Source organism: Hypomesus nipponensis, chromosome 13 (assembly GCF_054491055.1).
Source record: "Hypomesus nipponensis isolate SF chromosome 13, ASM5449105v1, whole genome shotgun sequence".
Lineage (NCBI taxonomy): Eukaryota > Metazoa > Chordata > Actinopteri > Osmeriformes > Osmeridae > Hypomesus > Hypomesus nipponensis.
This window is the reverse complement of record NC_140373.1, coordinates 7,181,947-7,207,549: the sequence shown is the minus strand read 5'-3', so window position 1 is coordinate 7,207,549 and position 25,603 is coordinate 7,181,947. Positions and strand designations below refer to the sequence as shown.

The 25,603-nt window shown below is 43.0% G+C and overlaps 3 protein-coding genes across 3 annotated transcripts in view; 1 reads left to right on the top strand and 2 right to left on the bottom strand.

Annotated features, from left to right (window-relative positions):
• The window catches only part of ebf3a (EBF transcription factor 3a), a 71,334-nt gene extending 63,248 nt beyond the window's left edge, over nt 1-8,086 (bottom strand). Inside the window, exons 1-6 of the mRNA XM_084670163.1 lie at nt 7,477-8,086; nt 7,054-7,210; nt 6,710-6,773; nt 6,217-6,272; nt 3,920-3,993; nt 2,126-2,194 (exon numbers count right to left, since the gene is read on the bottom strand). Coding sequence (XP_084526289.1) covers nt 2,126-2,194; nt 3,920-3,993; nt 6,217-6,272; nt 6,710-6,773; nt 7,054-7,210; nt 7,477-7,610 — 554 coding nt within the window. The 5' untranslated portion in view covers nt 7,611-8,086. The remainder of the gene's footprint in view (nt 1-2,125; nt 2,195-3,919; nt 3,994-6,216; nt 6,273-6,709; nt 6,774-7,053; nt 7,211-7,476) is intronic.
• An 8,914-nt stretch (nt 8,087-17,000) lies between these two features.
• LOC146259747 (uncharacterized) lies at nt 17,001-20,226 on the bottom strand. The gene is made up of 4 exons (XM_084670930.1): nt 19,814-20,226; nt 19,479-19,622; nt 18,885-18,932; nt 17,001-18,700 (listed from the first exon to the last, which is right to left on the bottom strand). Exons 1-4 carry the CDS (start codon nt 19,886-19,888, stop codon nt 18,671-18,673), a joined length of 297 nt encoding a protein of 98 aa, XP_084527056.1. The 5' UTR covers nt 19,889-20,226; the 3' UTR covers nt 17,001-18,670.
• A 49-nt stretch (nt 20,227-20,275) lies between these two features.
• glrx3 (glutaredoxin 3) lies at nt 20,276-25,003 on the top strand. Its single transcript, XM_084670929.1, has 11 exons — nt 20,276-20,435; nt 21,174-21,282; nt 21,432-21,506; nt 21,641-21,833; nt 22,054-22,226; nt 22,445-22,506; nt 22,589-22,646; nt 23,520-23,572; nt 23,729-23,768; nt 23,926-24,018; nt 24,683-25,003. The coding sequence occupies exons 1-11, from the start codon at nt 20,371-20,373 to the stop codon at nt 24,731-24,733; spliced, it is 972 nt and encodes a 323-aa protein (XP_084527055.1). The 5' UTR covers nt 20,276-20,370; the 3' UTR covers nt 24,734-25,003.
• Nucleotides 25,004-25,603: the final 600 nt, after the last annotated feature.

The following is a 25,603-nucleotide window of genomic DNA, read 5'->3' as shown; positions in this document are numbered from 1 at the left end:
AGAGAGAGAGAGAGAGAGAGAGAGAGAGAGAGCAGGAGGACAGAGCCATGTGCTGCTAGCAGTGATGAGCTGACAATGGGACAGCCTAATAAGAGCCATCTGCTTTTGTGATTCCAGTGAAGCGATCGCTCCTCTGTGAAAGCGATATGCTGCTCCCATTCACTTGCAGCACAGTAAAAATGTGAGCTGTTTTATCCACTGTTTGAACTTCCTACAATATCCCTCTTTCTGACTCTCCTTTCTTCCCTGGGAGTCATCTCTCTCTCTATGTCTCTCGCTCTCTCTTTTCTCTCTCTCAGCCTTCGGTCTCCCTCCCTCTAATCCTCTCTCCCTCGCTATCTATCTCTCTCTCCCCCCCTCTCTACCTCTCTCACTCTGCTGTTCTCCTTTTCCTCTATGACTTCAGTTACACCCATTGTCCCCCAGATTGAGCCACAAAGGCTGAGACACTAGATACCCTCCACTGTATTTAGTCACAACACAAAGACGAGCAATTTATGGGAAGAGCAAATGTGCTCAATATCAGTGACACCCTGTTTTAAACTGCCCCCCTTCTTTGAAGCTAAATATACAGTATCCCTGCCTGCTCACAATCCTCAGAGCCAGAGGCAAAGACATTTCTCTGTACCGAGCCTCACCAGACACACACACACACACACACGAACACACACCTGTCTCTTATCATGAAGAAATACACACTGCTTGCCCTCACCTAAGTACACACACACGTCTCTGTTGCCACAGACAAACATCATGCCACCCCAATTCTGTCCTCCAGAAAAGGTTTATGGTAGCTCAGCAAAGATAGCAACACCATATTAAAGTAGCACATTGAAACACTGCTAAGTACAGAAACAGTAAATCCTGCTTGTTAAAACACACACACATACTAAGCTCATGTTGTCATTGTGCCACATAAACAACTTCATTTTTCCAGATACAATACGAGGCAATCTGGGGTGAATGTAAACCCATGCATAGATTTATGAACCTGCATAAGACTTGAATATTATAATTTTACATCCAGATTTGTGAAACTGCAATTCCATTAACAAGTCTAATATGTGGCCTGTAACAAGAGACCAAAAGAAATATAGTTGCATTACAATAATGTGTAAGAGCGTGAAATGCATGCAGCTCCAATATGTGTGAACACATTCATAATTCACTCGCCCCACAGTGTGTACAGTGTGTGTGTGCATGTGTGTGTGTGTGTGTGTGTGTCACTACAGTGTGAGTCACTCTGGAGTGTGGAAGTTAGTCGTTCCAGAGCGTGTGAGTCAAATTTTCCACCGGTAGCCTAGGAGGTGGCTGATTGACAGTAGCAACTGTCCTGCCTTATTTGATTGCTAATAAGAGAGATGTTCCCTGTGTTAGATACCCAACACTCTCAGCTAAGCAAACAACTCTGGACACTAGTCAAACATTAGCATAGCTCTCCATAGGAGGAGTCTGCATACTCATCACCTCTCCACTGGCATCATCAACCAACTCGCCAACCAGCCAACCAGCGAGAGTTATTTTGCATCACAAGTCAGTAAAAACATTTGAACATGTTGGATCTTCCCGAACTCTGGAGCAGAACTTTCCAAGTCATTTATTGCTGTTATACTGTAACCTATCTTAACCAGATTTAAAATAATCAAGGCCAAATGAGACAGTTAGTGGGAGGAGAGGAGAGGAGAGGAGAGGAGAGGAGAGGAGAGGAGAGGAGAGGAGAGGAGAGGAGAGGAGAGGAGAGGAGAGGAGAGGAGAGGAGAGGAGAGGAGAGGAGAGGAGAGGAGAGGAGAGGAGAGGAGAGGAGAGGAGAGGAGAGGAGAGGAGGCTGCTTCCCCTGACAACCCACTGGCAATTACCCCAGTCCCCTGAGAGACCAGCGGGTTTCCAAGTCAACCCACCTGCACTTCTCTACCAGGAGACACACACACACAGACAGACAGACTGACACACAGCACCACACAGAGAGACCAACACACTCTCACACAACAATGTGACACACACAAAACACACACAAGGGAATAGTTCATGTAGGCTATGCAGGTCCACAGCTTATTCTACTTATAATATGGACTCACAGCTTGTGGCTCAAACACAGATACACGGTGTGTAGGCAAGTGGTCCTTACCTGTCGATGATGACTGGGTCGGAGGGTGTCTCGTTCCTGTTCCCGCAACTCTTCTTGTCACAGCAGCGACTGGAGAGGAACGGACAGGAGACAGTCACATCATCAGGATGGAACTCAGTAGCATCTAGGAGCTTCACCATGTCAACCAGAATGAGATGCCAGTTCTCTAATAGTCAAAGGTCAAGCCTGGTCTTCAATTAAAAGCCACTTTCCAGAATCTCCACCACTGACATATTTTTGGTCGGATACTCTGTTCATGCTTTGGTAGGCCATGAATCACTAACAATTCCAGGCTAGCTATAGGCTGGTCTCTTGACCCAACTATCTCCCGTCATTGGACTCATTATCATAGAGTGAGTCTTGTACCTGTGCTGAAAATACGTTCTCTTTAATGGGTGGAACTGAGGAGATGTTTTTACAGTCTTTTACATGGGTCTAATGTAGTCCATTTTAATCAGTCTTTATCTTAGCAGAACTCGAAGTGAGGAGGACGATGGCGGCGGTTAAGCTTGTCTTGGCTGATTGCTGCTCTAACCAGTCAATCGCGGCGCGTAAACATCACGCGCGGCTCCGCAGCTGAAGGCGGGAAAACAACATGTTGTGGTGTTTGGCTTCGCGCTGAACTGAGGAGAGGCGATGCCAGGCGGCTGGGGAATAACTTCTCACGGCTTCAGCTTTTGTTTACCTCTAATTGTCAAGCTGTTATTTCTGGAGAGGAGGCAAGATGCCACATTGCCACCTTCAACCACTCATTCGGTGGGGCATTTATTAATTATAGGCTTTAAAGCTTGCATCAATCTCTACCTAACAGGCAGCATGTCTCTGTTTAAGGCCTGAGCACATTAGGCTACCATCAACATAGTTTTAATTAATGTGAAAACTCAAATGTTATGCTTCATGCATTTGAAAAACGTTGCTATGTAATGGTGACATGTCTAAATGATCTAAATTGCCACCATATGGTGTGGCAAAAAAAAAAAAGACCTTAAAGTCTAAAAGTGAATAGTGATTAAAGAAAGTCTAGACTATATGTCCACCAATTTAAACTCATCACATCGCATAGGCCTAAGTCCAAACAGTTAGGCCCTACAAGGCTTTTAGTATAAGCTACAAGCAAAGCAAACACGCAGGCACACACGTACACTTAATAGTTTATATTCAAGTCGACATCTAAAGGGAGACGTTCCATTGGTAGGTTACATTATTGTATGATAATGAGAAGAGGAGGCGGCAGGCCCACTGCTGCGTTGTGACCTCAAAGACACGTCCCCGGATTTGAGCGCATCTAGGATCACCATAAGATAATCATTCGTGTTGTTTCGTACCGTTCTGCGGACGTGTGGCTGAACACTGGGTCGCCACCAAAGCAACGATGACCACTTTACCCGCTAATCCATAAAGCTACGTAGCCTATAATTGCGCAGACTCTATGCCTCCTGGAGTCACGGACCGCAACAACATATTGGTTGGGAGGGAGAGAAGAGAGAGAGAGTGTGTGTGTGTGTGTGGGGGGGGGGGGGGGCATTTCATTTTGTCATCCGTGGCAGTGGAACATTAAATAATTTCCCCTTATCCTCTAGTTTAATTCAATAAAAAGAATGTCATAGTGAAGCCTCTTTTCTGGTGAACCCATCCTGCATTTCAACAGTGTGTCAGGCTTGTATTATATACACGTGTTTTAATCATATGTAGACACTAGACAAATCAGGACATCAATAGACACAAATAAACTAGGCAAATTATATAAACTATAAAATGCTCTATCAAATTAGTATTAGAATATTTGATTCTTACCTGCACATGATTTCGTGAGTGAGGAGGACTCGACACATCTCGGGGTTTTTGTCTTGGCCTTCATAAATGATAGCCTGGCAATTTAAAACAAGAATGACATGGTAGATAAATAATACAAATATACATATGAAATGCTCTCTGTACGCTAACTGGGAAATTATCAAAACTCCCTCACGCGTAGCCTACCTAAATGAACACCATCAAAAGGCACATTTTAATTAACTAAACAATTATTTTTGTTTTGTTTAATTGTGAAATCCTAACAAATTGTCAAAACATTTAGCTTAACATACATTTCTACAACGAGAGCTACTTTATTTTATGGAGTATATTTGGACAATTTCCCAGGTTTAATGATTTCGAGAAAATACATCAAAATATATATGTATGTTTTATTGACTTCAAATGATGAATATAAGCGATATGCATTGTTGACATTTGTTAGTCAATTTCATCACCTAATCTAGATCACACATGCTTCTCGACTACAGATGGGCGATGTAAATAATAGCCATGCCGTCTACACCACCGCGCGCTCCGCCACTGATATTTGGGGGGAACGTGCTAATGGGCAATCTGTTGTTTATTTGGAGCCGCTAACAATGATTTCTCTTTGGATAAAAAGCGGTGTCGGGGGTACGGTTGACTAATTTTTGAGCATTGGCTTTAACAGATGGCGAGGAGCTGTAGGTGCGCTCTTCCTCGCTTCCTTTGCTCTGTCTCTCCCCCTTTCTTTCGTTCGTCTGTCTCACCCCTGGTCTGCCTGATCCATGCTATCACGTAGGCTGCAACATCGCACCCGCATATTTGAAAAAACAGGCATACCTACAGGAAAATCCTACTGGGTAGGCTCAACACGATTACAGTCTAAACATAAGAGGAAAACTTCAACTGCAGTGTTTAAATGAATCTTTTTTTGTTGTTGCCTAATAATAAAGAATATCAAGGAAAGGTAGGCTCCTTAATGAAGCAAACAAAAATAAATAGTAGGCTATAGTTTAGGCATGTATAACATGTCACATTTTATACTATAGCCGAAGCTATTGCTCCAAAATAATGAGAATGTCACTTCATTGAAAAAAAAAAAAAAACTCTAAACACTTTGATCTATGTTTCCCTCCATTCAACGGGTGAAAGAGGGACAAGCCACAAAACAAGAACATATTCCCAGGTTTGTGGGAGAGAGGGCCTGGAGTAGTTAACGTCTGTGATTTATCTCTGCGCTCGCGGCGGCAGAAACAGAAATCTATAAACTGAGTGTTCAGCGTCATTGACTCTTTGATCATACAGACCCGACCAGACCTCGAGGACGGGATGACTTAAACGTGTATATTTTCTGCATTATGTGAGCTGCCAAGAAATTAATAAACGAACATTAATAACAAGGCTAATGCCAAAGTTGAAGTCGGTCTACGTATGTAGGCTTGGAGAATGTACTTGACAAAAAGGCTCTGTAGGCTATATCGCACAAGCGCACCGCATTTTGAGGAAACAAGACATGTTGTTTGAGGCCCTCAATACTCTCTCTTCTTGTCTATTTCCCTATATGTTTTTTCCTCCTCTCCTTACCTCACAGGACAGATGCTCCATACATTTACACTCTGGATTGAAATGTTAATAACACAGCCAATATTAGCACAAAAAAAATCCTGAACTCTAGGCTACTCCACGGCATTGCTACGCCAGTTTAGGCACAACACAATACAGGTTCCCTCACAATTAGGTGAGGGAATGTGGCACGAAGCATTAAAGGTTAAAAGTTCCCTGAAATGTAGCTCTGATATAAGAATAATAGTATTTACAACATCACCCTTTTTTACCAGAATTTTTTTTATAGAGGCAATAATAATAGGCTACATGACAATTAGCCTACTCGATTATTGCATTTAGCGACATATGTCAGAAACATCGTACAGAAATGTACAGGAGACCCATGTAGTCTGTCGCTTGAATTAAAGGCCACCCAGGGCGCCTTCATTCACTATTCAAGGTATTCATACCCTTAATTATTTGTGGTCAACCAATAACTGCATCTCAAGTTGAATCATGTTAGTCTCACATTATTCAAATAAAATATACAATACAATATCAAAAATCAATTTGACAACAACATAAAAGAAGCCGAAACAAATTTTACAGCAATGAGTCTATCAAAAATATTGTTTAAAAAGCCTTTGAAAAAGTTTTCAAATCGCTAGCTTCCAACTTTCCTAAGAATTAGTAGGCTACACCAGTATGTGTCCAAAACCAATAAAGGAAATCTTATCTAACAAGAGAGAAAAAAAATCACATCTTACCTGTTTTGTCATTGAATCAATTAACCGTACAAATAGATCCTGTTCTGTTCTGACGCCTGAGGGAGAGAGCAAAGTGACATTAAGGCTTTGTTGGATTATTGTAATTCGTAGATATCCCTCACACACAGTTTCTTACCAAATATATGACAAGTAATTTATTATTAATCTAACTAGGCCTAATCCTAAATACAATTATATTAAAACGTTCTTTAAAATATGCCTATGTACAATAGTTTAGCCTACACTATTTAATTGTATAGGCTAGGTTATTGTAATTTTAATAAAAACGGGGTTTATGTTTTTCCCCATTTCTTGGTGTATGGAGAACATTATAGCCTACGTACTCTAATTTAGCACTTTAGAATGGTAACTCTATCAGGGAAACGACTGGACCACAAAGTGATGCGAGAAAATCGATGTCCGTGCATCCCTGTTTGTAGACTACTTTGGATGTTCATAATCATTTTAAGTCGTAATATCATGTTTCACTTACCGTTGCTATACAGTAACTGTAGTTTGTAATGTATCCCATTGTTAGTTTTTTCACTGTTTGGCTCCTGAAAAGAATCAGCAATGAAAGAGATCAGTATGACATAGCCTACATTGTTAATATTCGTGTTGACTTACCAAATATACCGTTTTAAAGTGGAGTTAGGATTTGGTTTTTCATTTATGAATATTATTGTTGGTTGTGTTACCCAAACAAATGCAAGTTGTTGAAAATAGCGTGCAAGTGTTTCCGCGAGCTATTGCTTTTTTTTTTTTTTTTGCCATAAATTGTGATTTATGTGATGATAAAATAGTGTTAATGAGAGGATATTCCATAGAAGCGCTTACTTTATCTTTCTCCACAAAGTCAACATAAGCTGTCCTCTCGATCTCCACCGGCTGTCCTTGCCTGTCATATAGCGCGAGAACGAAGTGAAAGAAATTTGATTTTCTGAGGTTGGACGGCGGTTGCTTCTCATAGTGTGCCCGAGCCAAACCCACACCGCTGCGGGAAAAGAAAGGGAGAACATGTTGGTTAAATATGGAGATACACCCGTGATAGATGTGGCTGGTGAAAATATTGAAGATCCTGAAGCGGCTTTTAGAGACGAGAGATTCCTGGATTTGTCACTTTAACAGTAATATGATGTAATGAACGGAGTGGTTTGCGCTGAAGAGGTGCACAGGGAGATTGTAATTGATACATGGCATGGTGGGGATTAAGGGTCGATCTGAGAAATGCATTAAAATCGGCTGATTTGGCAACGTTACCTCTGGGCAGCTGTGTTAGCGTCCACCACCCCAGCTGTGTGCATCCAGGACCGGACGGGATTCATCCCGCTTCCCAGTGGTTCCTCCTTCATCGTCGTCCCCCCTCTAGGTATATTATCCTGAATTCCAAACATTTAAAACAGTTTGTGTACAAACCCACTCCAGACAAATAGGGTGAAATAGGGAGGTTGTTCGTATGGCAGGGTTTGTTCTCCAGACGATCGACAATTGTGCGTAATAGTTTGTTCCCAAATTGTGGAAAGAAACCCAAGTTCACTAGTCCAGTCTCCGCGGATCCGTCCTGCGTTGGCACGACATGAACAATTTACAGAATTGGATACAGTATCACACACGGCTGGTTGGAACGTGGTCCTGTCGCTGAAGAAGTCGTTCAAATACCAAGATATGGTTGTTGCTCTGTTTTATTCAAGTTTTCATAAAATGCGCTTGAAGAAACTTTTATTTTGGCGATGCTCTCACGCTGGAGTCATCCTGCAACAGCATAAAAAAAAGCTTCAGGACACTGCTGAATCGACCACTTCTGGCAAGGCGCTCCGGATCCAAAAGACAAATAAACGAAAAAATGATTACCATGGAGGTGTTCCCGGACACAGGAGAGGTTGATGAGGGGCCTTTAGCGTCTTGCAGAATGGATGGAAGCATACAAAACTCAGCCCTCTATCCCCGAGGACTGGAGCCTATCCCGGGAGCCAAAACTCTACACCCAGGGGATCCTCGCTGTCAGAGAGTGACGCGGAGTGGGCGCGGCTATGACCATACATGGAGCTGTGACATCCCCGGTCCCTCGCGCAGCTTCATTCTGTGAGTGCACGCGAGCTGCTGCAACATGAGAGCGCAAGCCGGGGCTCCACTTTTTCATTCAGTGTGGGAAGATTTTTCCCCTCAAATGCACATCCTGTCAAGATGTTGTTCACTACAAAACCCAAGCCCTCGTGGACAAAAACGTAGCCACAGGACTGGTCTTTGCTAATTTTGTAGTGAATTGAGCAGGCATGTTAGGCTATTATACTTCTTCCAAGTAAGTCCTAATTTGGAAATTTAATTGACAAATATGTCTCTTCTATAGGACAAACATAAAAACGGCGACAAGGTGACAGGGAGCATGAAAAAACATAAGGTAAACATCGGATGTAGTTAAAACGAAGAGGGAACTGTTAGGGCTACTACAGTTGTTTAGCTTTTAGAAGTTTACGGAAGGATCAAATCAACGCAGTCTGACCTCATTAAGATATCAGGGTCTCTTTCAGTCTTCTCAGAACTATTGAAGTATACATCACTTTCCATACACACTAAAACAACCGTGAGTGTAATTGACAGGCATGTCTATTTTGATATATGGAAGTCTTAAAGCTGCTAACGGTGCCTGTATTTTTTTTTTCCAAGGCAAAGATTCATATTGATTCTCTGCATTGCCTCAGTTCTCTGTCATGCATCAAAATCATCATACCGACATTGCCATAGTGCAAGGCAGACCACAAGCTGTCTGCAACATTAGCGTTCAATACATGCGATTTAATTTGATTTACTGTGGAAGTATTAGATCTAAGCAAGACAAGTGAGGGGGACTCCCGGGGCGCACTGCAGCCTCACATCATGGGAGGAACACAGTTGTCTTTTGAAGGGCAGTAATATCACAATATCTTTGTTCTCATCTTCAAGCATAACGCTTACTTGTTGTCAGTCTTTATATATTAATATTTTAATTAATCGGCAAAAATCGAAGTCCAAGTGTGTAGGTGTGTGTGTGTGTGTTACCAAGGGACCGCTCTGCAGCCCAGCGCACCGAGGGGAGGGATAGGGGGACGAGGAGAGGAAGAGAGATGTGTTTTACACTGCAATCTGTTTCCTGGTGTGGGGGGTTAATGACTACAGCCCAAGATAAGTGAATTATCAAAGATGTTGCTCTGCACCGTCTCTAAATCCATTACTTTCTCTGCACGCTCGTCTAATTGAAAACGTAAGTAATAACATTGTTTTTGTGACCATTTACAATAATGTAATTATTTTAGACAATGTACTATCATGTATAATGTCAACACGTTATTTTTTAGATAATTAATATAATTGGTGTACGAGCAAATTCGTAAATCGATATTTGCTCGATAAATTGATGTGTTGTTTATCAATGTCACCAATCTGCATGTGGAATTTAAACAACAAAAAATATCCTTACATCAAAACTTCAACACTTAATTGTTGGATAATATTGGATACATTTCTATTTTAACAATTACAAATGTTGACAAATTGTCCGATTAAAATGCTATAAACAGCACACTTCTATATTACTAAATACAGACTGCGCAGCATATCGATGGCAATCTGATTACCAAATTAGGGGTTTTAGGGCAAATCCGGTTAAAACTGACACCGCTGAGTGGAAGGGGGTAGGGCAGTTGGACAACCCCATCACGTAGGTAACGATCCCGTCCTAAAAGGAGTTTTAAACCTTATTTGACAACAAATGCAGCTGCCCCTCTATTTTCGAGGATATTAGGGGAAATGAATGCAAATCTGCGCTCAGCAGCCAGATGGTCAGAAATGGAGGAATCAGCTGCTTGTCACAACAGGCGCCGCGCGAGCCTGAATCTATTTCACCTCATTTTCCTCCCCTCATCTGCTGCGCAAGCCAAGGCGTGGAAAATGTGCTCTAATTCGCCAACAACTTTTACTTTGAGTGCCACAGCCTCTGCCCTCTTTGGAACCAATGCTATATCAATGCACATGAACGTGCATTTTATTCAGATATAGTCTACTGTATAAGCCCATTTTAATTTTACAAGTTTAACTTAATGTTTGATGGTGTCGTTATTTTATGCTGCACACACAGAGAGGAATAAGCCATATCCTACACAGACCTCGACTAGTCTCGTCGGTGATATGTTTCTGCTGAGCACTGTGGGCTGTAAACCAATGTTAAGTCTATTAAATATTACCTAACCGTTGCTTTAATAACATAACAATAACAGTGTTACAATAATAAAAATTGAAACAGATTTTCTTCAAAAAAATATAAACAATAATAGTTAACGTTTATACTTATGTCATAATGCATGCATGACGTAGGATTGTGTATTTTCTATACCTTATTGTGCAAGCCTTAAGGCCATTTGTGTGTAGGCCTATTTAGTTGTAATGTTAGATCATATTTGCAGAAGTGTGCTGACTGTACAAGCGGGACAATAGCCGAGTTAGCCATGCAGAAGGTGTGTGGGTTTGAATAAGATTTGCTTGGTGTTGCCAAGACCTCCCGAAGAAACAGCCCTCCTCCTTATTGTGTGTGAAGTGTTCCTTTTGTGTGAATTTACGGGGTGAGGCTTCAATGATCCCCCACAAATTTGCATTTAAATAGCGACATCAACCGATTCGCGTGCCACACACCAGTGGGTTCCCCAGATGTCAAGGCAAAGTCAGTCAGATGGCCGCAGCCCAGCTGTCCTCCCCACATCATACCGGCTATGTGCACACACACATACACACACTCCCATTTTCATCTCCGATCGGTTTATCAGCTGCGTACGTTGTTATGGCAGACCGGACCGACTGACACTGTGGAGGGGACGGCGAGAGTGAGGAAGAGAGAGAGAGGGAAGGACGTGGGCGAAGTGATTTCCAATTCGCCGGAATAATAGCCATATGTATTTATAGGCTTATTGTTTTCAGCATAGCATTTAGCAGGCAATGTGATTTAAAAAGCTATAGGCCTAGTTTGGATATTAAGTGTCGGAGACTCTCAAATAGTTTGATACATAATCCTGAAAGAAATGACTGACAGCCACATCTCGGGATATGAATTTGAATACAGGAATGTTCCAATTGAGACATTATAATCGTGTTTTATCTCTTGACATTTCTGTCAATAGCACGTGCGTCTGAAGAATGTGATCTGCTTCAAGAGCTCGGGCTGCATGACAATAGGGTTGAGCGCGCTCTCAAGTTCAACTCATATCAACTTGAAATAAAAGGCTTTGAATTCTCCGGGATTTAAAGGCTGTTCTCAACTAAGCTTTTCTGAATTATGATTTCAAGAATGAGTTTATCAATTTGTTCCTAAATGTAGATAGGTCGGTTAGACATCAGCCAGTTCAATACAAATATGCACAAACGAGTTTCACACACACAGAATCTCAGTCTCACTAACTTCGACTTCGTGTAGTGTAGGCTTATTTGGTTTAGGCCTTAGGCCTATGCTTATATTTTGCCTGCGTCAAAGCGGAGCGCATCAAAGACTGAAACAGTCCCGGGTATTGGCCTCTTCCACGCCCTGCTCGTCAGATAATAAATGACACCGTTAATTGTTAGATTGCACATTAAGTTGAAACATCCGCTCACTGTCACACGCCGCATGAGAGTAATTTACAATCCACTTTCAAAATGAGATGCGCGAAGGAAAATATGATTTTAGATGAAAAAGGCATAGATTTGTTTTATTAGGCTGCTGACATGTTCATGCTCATTTTACTCCAATCCATACGCATTCACTTATAAATATCAAATTCCATCAGTCGTGTTCGTTGTTTATTTAGCCCATAATTAGAACCCCATCAATTTACAGAGTTGGGTCTGCTGCGCGGATTAGGTTTTTAACCAGCATATATTTTAAATAGCCTACAACAGAACGGTTCATGTTAGACGCGGACTATGTAATAATAATAAAAAAAATCTAACACATGAAGCCGGAACCAAATTGACAACATTCACCCGGTTAGCCCGTAACAATAAAGTGCTTGGATGGATTTCGTTGAAGTCCTGCATCTGATTGAACCTTCGTCTTCTGCGCTGTCTGATATGGCCGTGAAATTTGATTAAGAGCGCCTCCTTTTGGCAACATGAGATATACGTTTCTTCCAGAGTGAGACTAACTTCAGACCACGCATGAGTCTCTTGCCTTTGTGGGGTTGAATATGTGGCCCTGAACTTGAAGTTTTGAGGTCCAGTTTGGGGGTAAGCTATAGGCCTCATTATTAGTATTCGGGGGAAATCCCTTAGCTAACACCCAATTTATGTCATGAGTAGGCTATGCTACAGCAACAGAGAGTTAAAAATAAATTGACCAATATGAAAACGGGATTAGGCTATCCATCAACACAAACAAAAACAGCATAGGCTAATAAGCGTTTTTGGTTGTTTGTTTGTTCTTTATTTTGATGAGGGTTTCTTATTCAGATTCAACCTATTTTACGTAGTTTTAGTAGGCTACATTTGTTTGAAATTTTTGTATCAAACAATTAGGCTACACTTTTATCTGTACACATAAAAGGCTATGTATTGAAACGCGTGAAAGGGCCTACGTTAAAGCGATCAACTGTAGAGAAAGTGCATGTTATGAGGGCTACATTTATCTTAGAAAACTAAAACACCCAGCTGTGATTTGATTCATGAAAAAAAAATCAGTTTCAAAGGTTTCACGGGGAAAAAGTATGTTGGAGCTGGCATAATTATAGGAACAAGGTTCGATTAGGTAATTCTACATATTGTAATTGGCTTTAATTAAACATGCATCGCACTAATTAACTGTGAATTTTGAACAACCGCTGGGACATTGATGTCAGATTTCATTCCGTCCAGATGTCCTATATCTACAAATCGGTCTTCAATTAAAAGTAGCCTACTCAAAAATGTCTGGAAAAAGAAGCTCAAATTTGTGTTTCAGATATTATTAACTACGGATATTATTGACTGAACTAGGCTACATAGGTTAAATGCAACGTGTACCCTAACCAAGCCTATTGACCGCTAGATGCCGGTTTAAATAGCCAGCAATAACCCTTGTTTAAAAGTCAAGCAATACAAAAAAGATCCCCTAACCCTAGTTTAATGTAACCTTGTGTCAATAATATTGAGACAGTGGTGTTTCATGTTTTTCTGGCTTAAAAGCTGAGTTTGAGGATAGAATAAATTCGACTCATAGCCTATGCTATAGTCGTATAGCGTTGTTACGTCGTAGCTATATTGATATGAATATAAAGCCTAAATACAATTCTTATAATTGTTAAGAAATAATCTATTAAAAGCCTTTTATATTAAAACTTCCGAACATGTGAGATAGTGAGTTATGTCAAGGGGCCCAGGTTGCCAGATAATTTGCATTTTCATTCTGTTACTAAAATGAAGAGAGTGAGAGGCTGTGCGGTGAGCCCGCGGCACTGCCCCGGGCGATACTGATAGAGAGAAGTAGGCCTAGCAAAAAATGAATAAAGAAAGGGAAAGCTATTCTAGACAATTAACATGTAAAACACCCACTGGAAATAGAGACGGAATGGAGAGTTCGGGTCAACTGCTCATCCTTCTAGACCAAATAAGGAAGACTAGTGTCAATGTGTCATTGAATAAGAAGTTGACTTCCATAATTAAAGATTCCAGGAGGTGCACCTGCTCGCTTAATAGTCGGAGGTGGCGCGAGTCTAATAGGTTTTATATCAGGTTCACGAGATAGATGAGATTATGAGGATGAGAGGTGGGCCAACATTTATAGGCCTGCATGTACCCTACTTTTATATCCAACTAAAACAGTCCTGTGATGATTTGATTAATTGTTTCCGTTTTAAGTTCAAGGAATTGGCACCGATTTCTGGTAGAAAAGGTTGGAAACCAGAGCAACGGCAGAGCAAGAGCCCCCCGGCTATTCTTCTGACCGTGTGTCCTGTCCCCGGTTTCACGGTCCCGTTCGTCCCCCAGAATAACACCATCCATGGTGACAGTGCCCCACCTGCTGTCCACAAAGTAGAACAGCACAACGATGAAACCACTTAGCCTACGCTCCATTACATAGCCTATGTGGTTTGATTAAAATCGGCATGGCAACTGAGCCAAGTCTTGAAGATGGAGATGTTTAGAACTGATATTATAAATGCTTCATAATAATAGATGTTCCAAGTTTGTTTTTCAAGTGTAAAATAAAGTGTAAAATAAAAAAATGTCACACAAATGAGTCTGTTATTTCATTGTAAGTTGCCCTGTATGACAGAAGGAGAAGAAAAAATCACTTTCTATCTCCAGGTGTGCAAATGACCCCTCCAAGGAGCCCCACATCCTCCACAGAGAGATAGTTAGAGGCCCCTCTCAGTACAAACCACAGAGAGCAGGGGCCACAGGAGCCAATCCCAACGTGTGAAGGCTGAGAATGAGAGAGCGAGAGAGCGAGAGGACCAGAGAGAAGGGGAACGTACGCTGATGCGTCTATAGACACTGCCAGGCGTGAGCATCGTCGCTGGGCAGCTGGGGAGCCCGCTGGAGAGGAGGAGCAGACACGTCGGAATTAAACTGTGCAATCCGACATGCGAGATCAACAGCCTCGCTCCTCATTTACAAGCGCTCTCATTTCCTTTTGTCAGAGCCCAGGAGCGTGTAAATGATAGAGACAGAGCATGTGTCTGCTAGTGTGTGAGACCGTGTGTCTGAAAAAGGTTTGTGTGATAAAAGTAACATTTGGATAAATTGGTACGTGTGTGAATGGAAAACCAGTTGTGTGTGTAGGAGTATGAGTGTGTGTGAAAAGGAGACAGCAAGGAGAGATAGTGTTAATGTGTGTGATGAGGACTTTTGCAGTCCTATGCCATTACTTGTTGACAGATGTGAAAACAAACAGTTATAATTAAGGTGAACTGTCTGTGTTGGCTTGACCTACTACATTTTCAGGGGTGTGTGGGTGTGTGTGTCAGCCTTTTTCTGAGAATTTCCATTGACAGTGTATGTATCTAATCTGAACACACTAAGCCTATATTGGAGCAAACTATTTTTTTTGGGGGGGGGGAAAACCCATAAAGAACCATTTCCGGTCTATAAGGTTTCCAGACACAGTACAATTCAACAGTTAATACAATTCAAACAGTGCATTTCAGAGCTGAAAAGAGTTTCACCTGAAACCTTATGGTTCTCTCTCTTACTATACCATGTAACCACTGTGATGGAGTACCTGTAGGCCTACCGTATCATTCTCTTTCTCAACTCTGAACATCGGGAGATGGGCAGCGCTTCCAGTGAGTTCCACATGCTACCTTTAAACACAGCCTCAGACTGAGTCTTTGTGCTGGAGCTTTTGTTCGCCATCTGTGGAGCTCTGCCGATGAGGAGGGACTTCGTTTGCGGGTGGACCGGTGCGGTCTCCACGGGTATAGAGTTGCCAAAGGACACAATGGGCAGCGGTTCGGCTTGCATTGCACGGCTGTAACATTAACTGCAATATAGCGGATCAAAGAGCTGTAAACAAAGTGGGTGAAAATGCAGGAGGGTCGTGAACACATTCATGGAGGAGAAAGAGAGAGACGGGAGGTATGAGAATGATAGACCAAGAGAAACCGAGGTGGAAACAGAGAGGGTGGGGGGTACGAGAGAGAAAGGGAGAGACAGAAAGGGAGAGAAGAGAGAGAATGAGAGAGAGGTAGAGAAGCAGAAAAAAGTTGAGAGCTGCAGTGTTTCTTCAGTCAGCTGATAGCTGTAGAAACAGTCAAGTGGGGTTTTTTCGCTGCTAGTGCTCCCTGACCTGCCACTCCTCCACAGAAAACCTATTCAAGCCGCCTGGCTCCCTCAGGAGGACCACGGCAACATGGCCACTTATGAAAATGTCAGACAGGGCTGCAGCGAGCTCTGCCATTGACAGAGCAGGAGGACTGAGAAATATAAAAGGGGCAAAAAGGTAACATCAAAATAAACAGATGTGCACTTGTCCATAACCCCCCAAAGGAAATCAAAATAATTCACAGCCGTATCCCACTCATAAAAACGGTCAATGTGGCTACAGCCCCCCCTCCATACCTTACTCTCTCCCCTCATTACTTGCCTTATGGAGGGCTCTTCTGGGGGGGAGTAGGGCTCATCCTGGTATATGAGGATGGGGGTGTATGCTCTTGCCTTTATTAGCACCTAAGCTCTTTACACTTGTAGCATATTGCAGCAGGTCATAAGCTTTATAGTCTAACATTATTGAAAAGCAGGGGTTGTTTTTCCCCAGAGTCCCTGAAGTCAGGATTAGACTGACATCATTCTCATCTCTGTTGCTGCATGTCTTGCTACGGCTGCCCTGTCCTTGTATGGCAGACATATTCCAAATTCAGCCTCCTGCACCTATTGAGTGGGAGAATGAAAACTTGGAAATCTTAATTTGACTCTTGTGAACAGCATAGGTCAAGGAAGAAAACAGCCACACTGGTATTTCCAGTATTGTCAAGTTAGGTTATTTGTAAATGACCAAACACTTAAAATGCTACAGGACAACCCAATTAACCCTGCACAATTGCAGTAAGATATTTATGTTGTAGCTATAATTCCATATTAATAGAATAGCTGACCAATAGCATTGATCTGTCAATGTATCTGTGTGGAATGTATGTGGTGGTTTTGCATCACTTTTCAGTATTGAGTATCTGCTGCCCTCTGGTGTCTATGCAGGGTCAGACATTTTTCTATAATCATGTTACTCCTGACTATGACTGAACTGAAACATGCACCTTCTCTACTTAGCACACGTTCCTGAATACAGGGTTAACAAAGATGAGCGAAGAGCTGTTTTTAGATTATTTATTCAAAGGCCGTTCTTCTATATATAGTACTAAAAATAAACTCTGTCATGGAGTCACAATATATTTTTTGAGACAGTGTCATCTTTTGGTAGTTAATGGGCACAGAATACAACAGAATAATGGGCCCTTACTCTACATTCATGGCACAGATGCACTGCTGCTCAGGAACATTGGCTTGCATGGCAAACAGAACAAACACCAAATCTACTGGCAGGGAAGACGTCCCAGGCAAATCAAGGTGAACTCCAATTCCACATATACTCACAAATACTGACGGATCAAATTTAACATGAATTTCACATGGGATTACTGAAGGAACAATTCAGCAAAGTACACGAGAAAAGAAGGACACCCAGTTCAGCATGAAATCACAACTCTCACTCGTTGTACGTGGCATAGTCTAGCCACCGCACACACCTTTGATACCCCTTTCATGTCTTAAAAACAAAGGCAACTAAAAGGACTGACCGCAATTCACTTTTCAAATGGAGATTCAACTATGTTTTACATAGGACTTGGAGGTCTGTGTATTCAAGCTATGTGTTCATTCAGAGATCTCACACACAAACAGTTCCACATTGTTGTTAAAGGCATAGTTCAATTCCCATCATCAGCATTCTGTTTGGTCACTACATACATACATAGTTTTCATTGAAGTTAATTGAGTTAGAAAAAATATAATATTTTTGCGTAAAATTCTGGCGTACAAATCATCAATTCAAAAGATCCTTATTTTTTGTGAAAATATTTTTAACTAATTTAATTTCCAAAGAAATTAAAAGGATTTTTACATGATTTACTGTTTTTGTTTGTCAAGTAATGATACTGGAGCAGACAGTTTCTACAGTACATTTAGGCCAATTAATTTAAGCCCACGTTTCCATGATATATATATATATATATATATATATATATATATATATATATATATATATATATATATATATATATATATATATATATATATATATATATATATATATATATATATACACATATATATTCAGAACAGTGTTATTACATAAACCAGAGCCCAAGTCCCTTCTCTGGGAAGGCTGTAGATCTTACTGTAGAGTACACAGTAGAGACATCTACATGAACAAATATCAAGTTTTATGAGGTTGCACACATAGCCTACTGTTAGTAGCCCTTCTTATGTGTCCCTATGTGTGTATAAACATGTCTAATCAAAAGGGTACAGTAATACACTTGTGGGGAATTTACAGTGACACAGTACTGGCTTTACAAGGCACCCTGTGGTAAACTACAAACATGGCTTCCTCCCCTCTCTCATGATGGACCTCATTTTGACTAGTGTTCCTTATGCCTGGTACACATAGGCAAATGTGCTGGACTATGCCTGATTCCTGGACTACTAAGAATTTGAGTAACTTATATGTTACTCAATTATTGCCAGACTTGCCAGCAATTTGCTAAATGTGAGCATTGAGAAAAGTGAATATGATTATTTCTAACAGTGCAGAGCAAGTTGCAACACTGTGTACAAGGCAGTAATTACATGAATCCCCCTCACACATCCATCTACTCCATCTTGTTTTCTTGGGACCTTTGCCCTTATATCTATAATCTATCTCTACCTCCCCTTCTTCATCCTCCTCTTCTTCCTCCAGGTATCCATCTCCCCGTCTAGCTGGTCAGTAGCCCATGATGTGGTTGATGTGACCCTTAAAGAGAAGACAATCCCAAAAAGAAGACTGATGCAGATTATATAGAAAAACGACAGGGCATTTCGATCCATCTATGTACCCATCTACAGTATGTCCCCATATATACCTCCCTCCGTCCCCCCACCCATGTGTGGCTATACTTCAGGCCAGAGGGACGAGGCAGAATAGAGGACAAACTCACCGGTTCGCCAGCCAAGCAGCGTGGACAGCACTGGGGTGGATGGCTGGCCTGGACACCACAACAAATACAGATGATCAGACGCACAAACGTATACATATGGCTCTACACTGGACAAACAGCCTGTGTGGAGGTTTTCTTGCACTTCTTTTCTGGATTGACATTAGCCAACCTTCTCAGTCAGGGCTTCACGTAAATACATTACTGCATGGGCTAATCTACAATATGAATTCTGTTTATATAGAATTTAGTCATTTATAACATCTAGCTAGGCCTTAAATGTCCAACACACACACAGTTGTTGCATTAACTTGACTTCACTCCCACACAGAAAAACAGCCATATCCTGCTTGGAGATAAGATAGTGTCCTTGTGTGTGCCTCTGTCTCAATTTGACCCATGCTTATCTATACTAGAGTGTGATCCATGAGGTAGAGATGAGGGTCCAAAACCCTTTCTTGACTCCCGTTTGGTTTCAACTCCACATTGTATGATCTCAGACCATTAGTTTGATGCAACAGCCATGACTTACACCTAAAAAAAGTACTAAGAAAGAGGACATGAGGATATCCCAGGTGTAAAAGAGAAGGGACCTACCGTTGGATCAGGAAGAGGAACAACACCATTGCCGTTCGAGGCTCCCTGTTGGTGTACTGCACTCTCCCATGTGTCCATAGGGCAGTCCGCTACCGCGCCATATTCAACCTGAGCGTAATCTCCCACTCCATCACACGCACGCTTCTGATAATCACAACAGAGCAGATTGTTGACACGAGCATGGCACTTTGATCTTTAGCTATCGCTCCCTTGCTGGATAGTAATCAGAAAACACATGACCTAATAGGTACAGTCAGTATACATCTTATCGAGCCCTTCCACGACTACTTATAAACCAATGGCTGACTCTAACCCTGACATTAATTTGACTTTACCGCTTGGCAGGCGTTCCATTTGTCAAGGTCTCCTTCGTGGCGTCTCTTCTTCTGAATTGCTGTCATATATTCCATGTTTGTAGTTAAGTTACAATTAGTTGTATGTAACTAGCTTTCGTCAAATTAATTAGGAGGTATATACGACAAGAAAGGTTACTTTGTTATAAGGTTAGCTACTGTATTTAGCAAGCTAGCTAGGCTAGGTCCCTGTCGAGTCAAAAAAATTGGCAGCAGCAGTGAATATGAAACAAAAACTAGCCACGCGGTGAGACTGATTGTTAAAGTAAACTTTAATTGCGTATCTAGCTTCTACACTGCAGAAGTAGTAGGGTATACTCCAGACGTGCTTTCCAAAGCAAGGGCATTTGCAGCCGGCCAGCCGCGTTCTTTTCGTTTGCCTCTGCTGTAGCTGGTTGCCAGATATGCCATATCCCCCCCATGACCAGCCCACTGTCCGTTAAAATCGACGTCGATTAGTTTTGTCTGGTGGTATGTAGCTTGGTGGCTAACATCCAGAAGACGTAATGTGTAGATGATCGACTACACTATCTGCAAACATGGCGAACCTTGTGGAGGCAACATCCTCGCAAAAATTTGAAGATTTGCTATTGAAGGCTGGCAAGTATGTCGTTTACTGTCATTAACGTAAACATTGTTTGAATAATAACATTAGATATATTACAATAGTTCATATGAGCAGCTTATGCATCAGTCATACCCCAGTGTACTAATTTAGTTAGCTAACGCTACAGTAGAAATGCTAGCGCGTTAGCTGGCTAGCATTGTTTTCACGTTAGGCTATCTACCATAATAATGTGACCAATAAATAGTTGTAGACCTAAGCACTTTTCAAAGCTCAAAGATCATACCAACGACACTAATGTTTACTCTCTAGCAACATCTCTTGACATGGCATATTATTTACTGTCGTAGCATATAACTGACACTACTGCCATCTATCAAAAGTGACAGTCAGCTAGCTAGCTGTCTTATCAGAATTTGATTGCCAGTGTGTCACTCGTGTCACCTCACCTTCACAAGTTCACGTGAGATTCCAGTGGAGGGTACATTCTGTAACGCCTTCATGCTGGTGGAACACTTGCTTTGCAATCTGCTGATCTAGCTAGCTGTAACTAGCCAGGGTTGTGCCGGACCATTCACTTTGCCTATAACACAGGGTTCTATTGTTAACCAATTGGGGACAACCCTCTGATAATATTGAAATCGGACTGATTTAGGGTTCCATGCAGAACGCTGTAGCAGGTTATATGTGGTAGCAGAAAGAAAACAAATTGAAGTCCAAACCTAATGTATGTATGTGTGTATCTGTGTGCATCTATCCATCTATCCATCCATTCAGATGCCTGTCAGTGGTGCACTTCCAGGCATCATGGGCTCCCCAGTGTGCCCAGATGAATGAGGTGATGGCAGAGCTGGCCAAGGAGCACACTCACACCACCTTTGTCAAGGTAACCAAGACAGTCTCAGTTCATCTCAACTCTTCACTACTGAAGGCACCAAGAGACATTAGAGCAGCATTAACAACATTGCCAGAGTTTCTTTGTCCATGTTTATCTCCCTCTTCCTCTCTCTCTTTCTCTGTCTCCCCCTTTCGTAGCTGGAGGCTGAGTCCGTCCCGGAGGTGTCAGAGAAGTATGAGATCACCTCCGTTCCCACCATCCTTTTCTTTAAGGTATTTTTGGAGAACATTCCCCCCCCCCCCCACACACACACACACACACACATACACGTATACACACATTCTGACTGAATCCATATCTGACACCCCGACACACACTGATGGTGTTTGTCCTTGGGTTCCGCCAGAGTGGTCAGAAGGTGGACAGGCTGGATGGAGCTCACGCCCCTGAGCTGACCAAGAAGGTGCAGCGTCTGTCGGTGGGGGCTGGGGGAGGCCCGGAGCCCCCCCAGGAGGACTTGAACACACGTCTGAAGAAGCTGATCAATGCCGCGCCGTGCATGCTCTTCATGAAGGGGTCGCCGCAGGAGCCTCGCTGTGGTAAACACACTAGGGAGAGAGGAAGGGTGGAGGGAGGGAGGGAGGGAGGGAGGGAGAGGGAGGGGGGGGGGGGGTGACCTGCAAAAGAGAATGTGATCTGCGTGTTAGTGGTTAATCAACATGATTTACTTTGTTTTTCGACCGTAAGCATCACTCACAGACAACACAGGAACATGTCTCTTTACGTCTCGTTTCTCTCTTTCTTTCTTGCTGTCTTCAGGTTTCAGCAGACAGATAGTGCAGATCATGAAGGAGAACAATATCCAGTACAGCAGCTTTGACATCCTGTCTGATGAAGATGTGCGCCAGGGTCTGAAGACCTTTTCCAACTGGCCCACCTATCCCCAGGTCTACGTCAACGGAGAGCTGATGGGGGGGCTTGACATCATCAAGGTAGCCAGAGCAAGAAGAAGAAGCTCTCCTACACCCCTTCACTGTGTCCATGTCATAGTATCTCTCCAGGTCCAGGTCTCTTCTACACCTGTCTCTCCATCCATCTCCTCATCCCTTTCCAGGCATCCTTGTGTGTGTGTGTGTGTGTGTGTATGTCAGAGAGAACATATGGTAGAGTAGAGTACAGAGTCCTCATGGTTTCTTTACCTGTGCTGTAGGAACTGGCTGAATCTGGAGAACTTGAAAACACCTGCCCCAAAACGGTTTCCCTGGAGCACAGGTATAACACACACACATGAATGCATGCGCATGTGCATGACACCACGTTGAGCTAGATAACTGACTCTCATTACCCTGTCTAGGTTGAAGTCAATCATCAACAGGAGTCCAGTCATGCTGTTTATGAAGGGCAATAAGGAGGTATGTCTAGTTACAAAGTGTTATAAAGAAGTATGCATGTCCAGTTATGTAGAGAAGTAAATATGTATGTATATTTAGTTATGGAGGGTTATGAGGTGTGTGTTCTTATGAAGGCTTATAAGGAGTTATGATTCACTCACACACACACATGTGCACGTGCACAGACGCACACTACATGCTAATAGAGCCCCAGGACCTTCACCTACCATAGTACTATTGATTTTCAGTGTTACAGATAAAAGTAGCTCTTCTGACAACTCTAATGCAACTCCTTTGAGAACAGTTTTCTCTTTCTTCTCTCCCCCCCCGTTCTCTTTCACATCCACACACCCTCCTTTATCCCTCTCTTCTGCCATGATAGCTTCCCTCTGTCTCCCTTGCTCTCGACATCAGTCGACCCCACTCCTTCCATTGTTTCTACCCTCCCTGACATCCCTTCTCCACACCCCCCTCCACTCCCTGTCTCTACACCCATGCTTCCCCTCTCTCCACCCCTCCTTCTCCTCCCCCTCTCCCCACCCCCCCCCCTCTCTCCACCCCTCCTCTCTCATACAGCTTTCCCCTCTGCATTGTATCTTGAAAGTCAAGTTTGAAAGTGGCTGCTTTGAAGGCTGTTTGAGTTGGAGCAAGCTGAAGGATGGCTTAGTTTGCCCGGTTCCTGCAGTTTAGACACAGTTGTTAAATAGAAGAAGTGAACTGTAGGGTCCATCCTCCTTGACAAGCTGGTCTTTGTGGTTGCTGAAGAGGCTGTCTCTAATAGTGAAGCAGCACCACATCAGATGGTTTCATCAAGAAGTCTCCTTATCTCTGGAGGATCAAGGGACAGCTAGCTAGGATTCTCACCTCCATGAATGTGTGTATGTTTGTCTTCAGGCTGCCAAGTGTGGCTTCAGTAGACAGATCCTGGAGCTCATGAACAGCTCAGGGTAAGATGACGTCTTCACACACACACACACACACACACACACACACACACACACACACACACACACACACACACACACACACACACACACACACACACACACACACACACACACACACAGTAGCAGTCTTATCACGTGAGCTGTGTGTGGTTGCAGGGTGGAATACAGCACCTTTGATATCCTCCAGGATGAAGAGGTAAGACTCTTCCTGTCATCTATGTCATGCAGCACATGGTCCCTGGTCCCTGGTGATCTGCATACCCTTCTTTCTTGGTTTTTAATTCCCATCACACAGTACGTTTTGTATATATATATATATATGTGTGTGTGTGTGTTCTCACGGCCAACCTCAGGTTCGCCAGGGCCTGAAGACATACTCCAACTGGCCCACATACCCTCAGGTCTACGTGAAAGGAGAGCTGATCGGTGGACTGGACATCATCAAGGTCAGACAGGATATGACATCACATGCCACACAACCTTATCCTCTCCTTGTTTCAAGCCCCTAGTTTAGTCTGTCGGCTGACTGACTGTTGACTGAAAGGTGAAGGAGAGGGAAGCAAACAGTGCTGGTGGGTGCTGCAGTACCACTACCTCCCACCAGATGTCCCTATAGCACCACAGTCTGCAACCTACAACCCTCCCAACCAGGATGCAGGTGAAGCAGATGGAGCATATTCTTATGGGGTGTGATAAGACCACCCAGAGTTCAGCCTCCATGGGAGTCTGAACGTGAGCGAGCGTTCTTAATCTTAATACCCCGGGTCTCCCAACTACATTAAAGTCTGCTGCCAACCTTCAGATAACATTCTCCCCTGGAGTAAATCCTCTTAGCTTAGTTCTTTCTTGCCTTAAGTTGCTTTTGCATATTCCAGTACTGTTCTTGGTGGGGGCTGAGCTGTGGCTGTTAGCTGGCAGACTGTGTCTGCCCAGAGGCAGGTAGAGGAGAACAAGGCGGGTCTCAAGTGAAAGTCAGCGTGACTGCAGTGATAAGCTCCGGTCTACAGATGCTCTGCCCGCTGCGCTCAGAACTGAACACCACAAAGAAGCCTTGTTTCGTTTTTTTTCGATTGGGCCTCTAAATTGTTTTTGTCTATTTGCGTTTTCCAGGAGCTGAATGAGACAGGAGATTTGATCTCAGTCCTAAATGGGGAGTCCTAGAAGCCCAGTTACCACGACAACGAAAAAGGGGGAACAAACTGACTGCACACGTGTCTACCTGCTTCTCTCTTCAGCCACTCACATGGCTTCTCTTCATCTCTCCATCCAATCAGAAGGATGATATGACGGCGAACGGGAGTGCAGAAATCCTGTCTTAACCACGCGTGTGTTTCCAGAAGAGCCTGTGTACAGATATAAAAACTATGTCCAATCCTGTTGACCTAAATACATTCTTCCAGCTATTAGAATAAAATTGTCCATCAAACGGTGTCACACAGGTCCTGATTTTCTCTGGATCTTGTCTGTGTCTGTGCACAACCTGCCATCCAGTTATTATATTGGAACTTTGAAGATTTTGAGGTGTGTGAGTGAGTGAGTGAGTGTGTGAGTGAGTGTGTGAGTGAGTGAGTGAGGGAGTGAGGGAGTGAGGGATTGAATGCTAAAACCAGTGTTTGAAGAATAAGACAGCAGGCATATTAAAAGTAAACAAAGCATAAATATTTACGCTGGCTTGGTGTCCCTGTCACCGGGGCTCATCCATCCTCCCATGCACTGCAGCCCCCCGGCCCCCGGCCTTCCCCCTCCAGGACACCTGCGTCTCCCCCGATCATAAAGCTCCTGCGCCTGATCTGAAGGAGAGACCAGATGGGACCGGACCCCTTCATCATGTCTTTCACTAGCCCTCACTAATTCTCCATTCTTAGTCCACACTTCTTGCTCCCCTTGTCTTTATGGTTTTTCTCCCCCCCCCCCCCGTTCCAGCTCTGCCTCCCCTCTTCCTCACCCTCCATGCCTCCCCTCATGCCCATCCTCACATTGTGCTTTCAGTTCTATGGAAGCTCGCTGGAGCTGCAGTAAAGGTTACCGCCA

What these genes read in the sequence shown, in the direction of transcription:
- LOC146259747 (XM_084670930.1), bottom strand. Translation starts at nt 19,888, where the DNA reads ATGGAATATATGACAGCAATTCAGAAGAAGAGACGCCACGAAGGAGAC. An exon ending in AATGGAACGCCTGCCAAGCG is followed by an intron (nt 19,623 to 19,813) that starts GTAAAGTCAAAT and finishes TGTGATTATCAG; the next exon opens with AAGCGTGCGTGTGATGGAGT. An exon ending in GCTGCTTGGCTGGCGAACCG is followed by an intron (nt 18,701 to 18,884) that starts GTGAGTTTGTCC and finishes CTTCTCTTTAAG; the next exon opens with GGTCACATCAACCACATCAT.
- glrx3 (XM_084670929.1), top strand. Translation starts at nt 20,371, where the DNA reads ATGGCGAACCTTGTGGAGGCAACATCCTCGCAAAAATTTGAAGATTTG. An exon ending in ACGGTTTCCCTGGAGCACAG is followed by an intron (nt 22,507 to 22,588) that starts GTATAACACACA and finishes TACCCTGTCTAG; the next exon opens with GTTGAAGTCAATCATCAACA. An exon ending in GTGGACTGGACATCATCAAG is followed by an intron (nt 24,019 to 24,682) that starts GTCAGACAGGAT and finishes TGCGTTTTCCAG; the next exon opens with GAGCTGAATGAGACAGGAGA.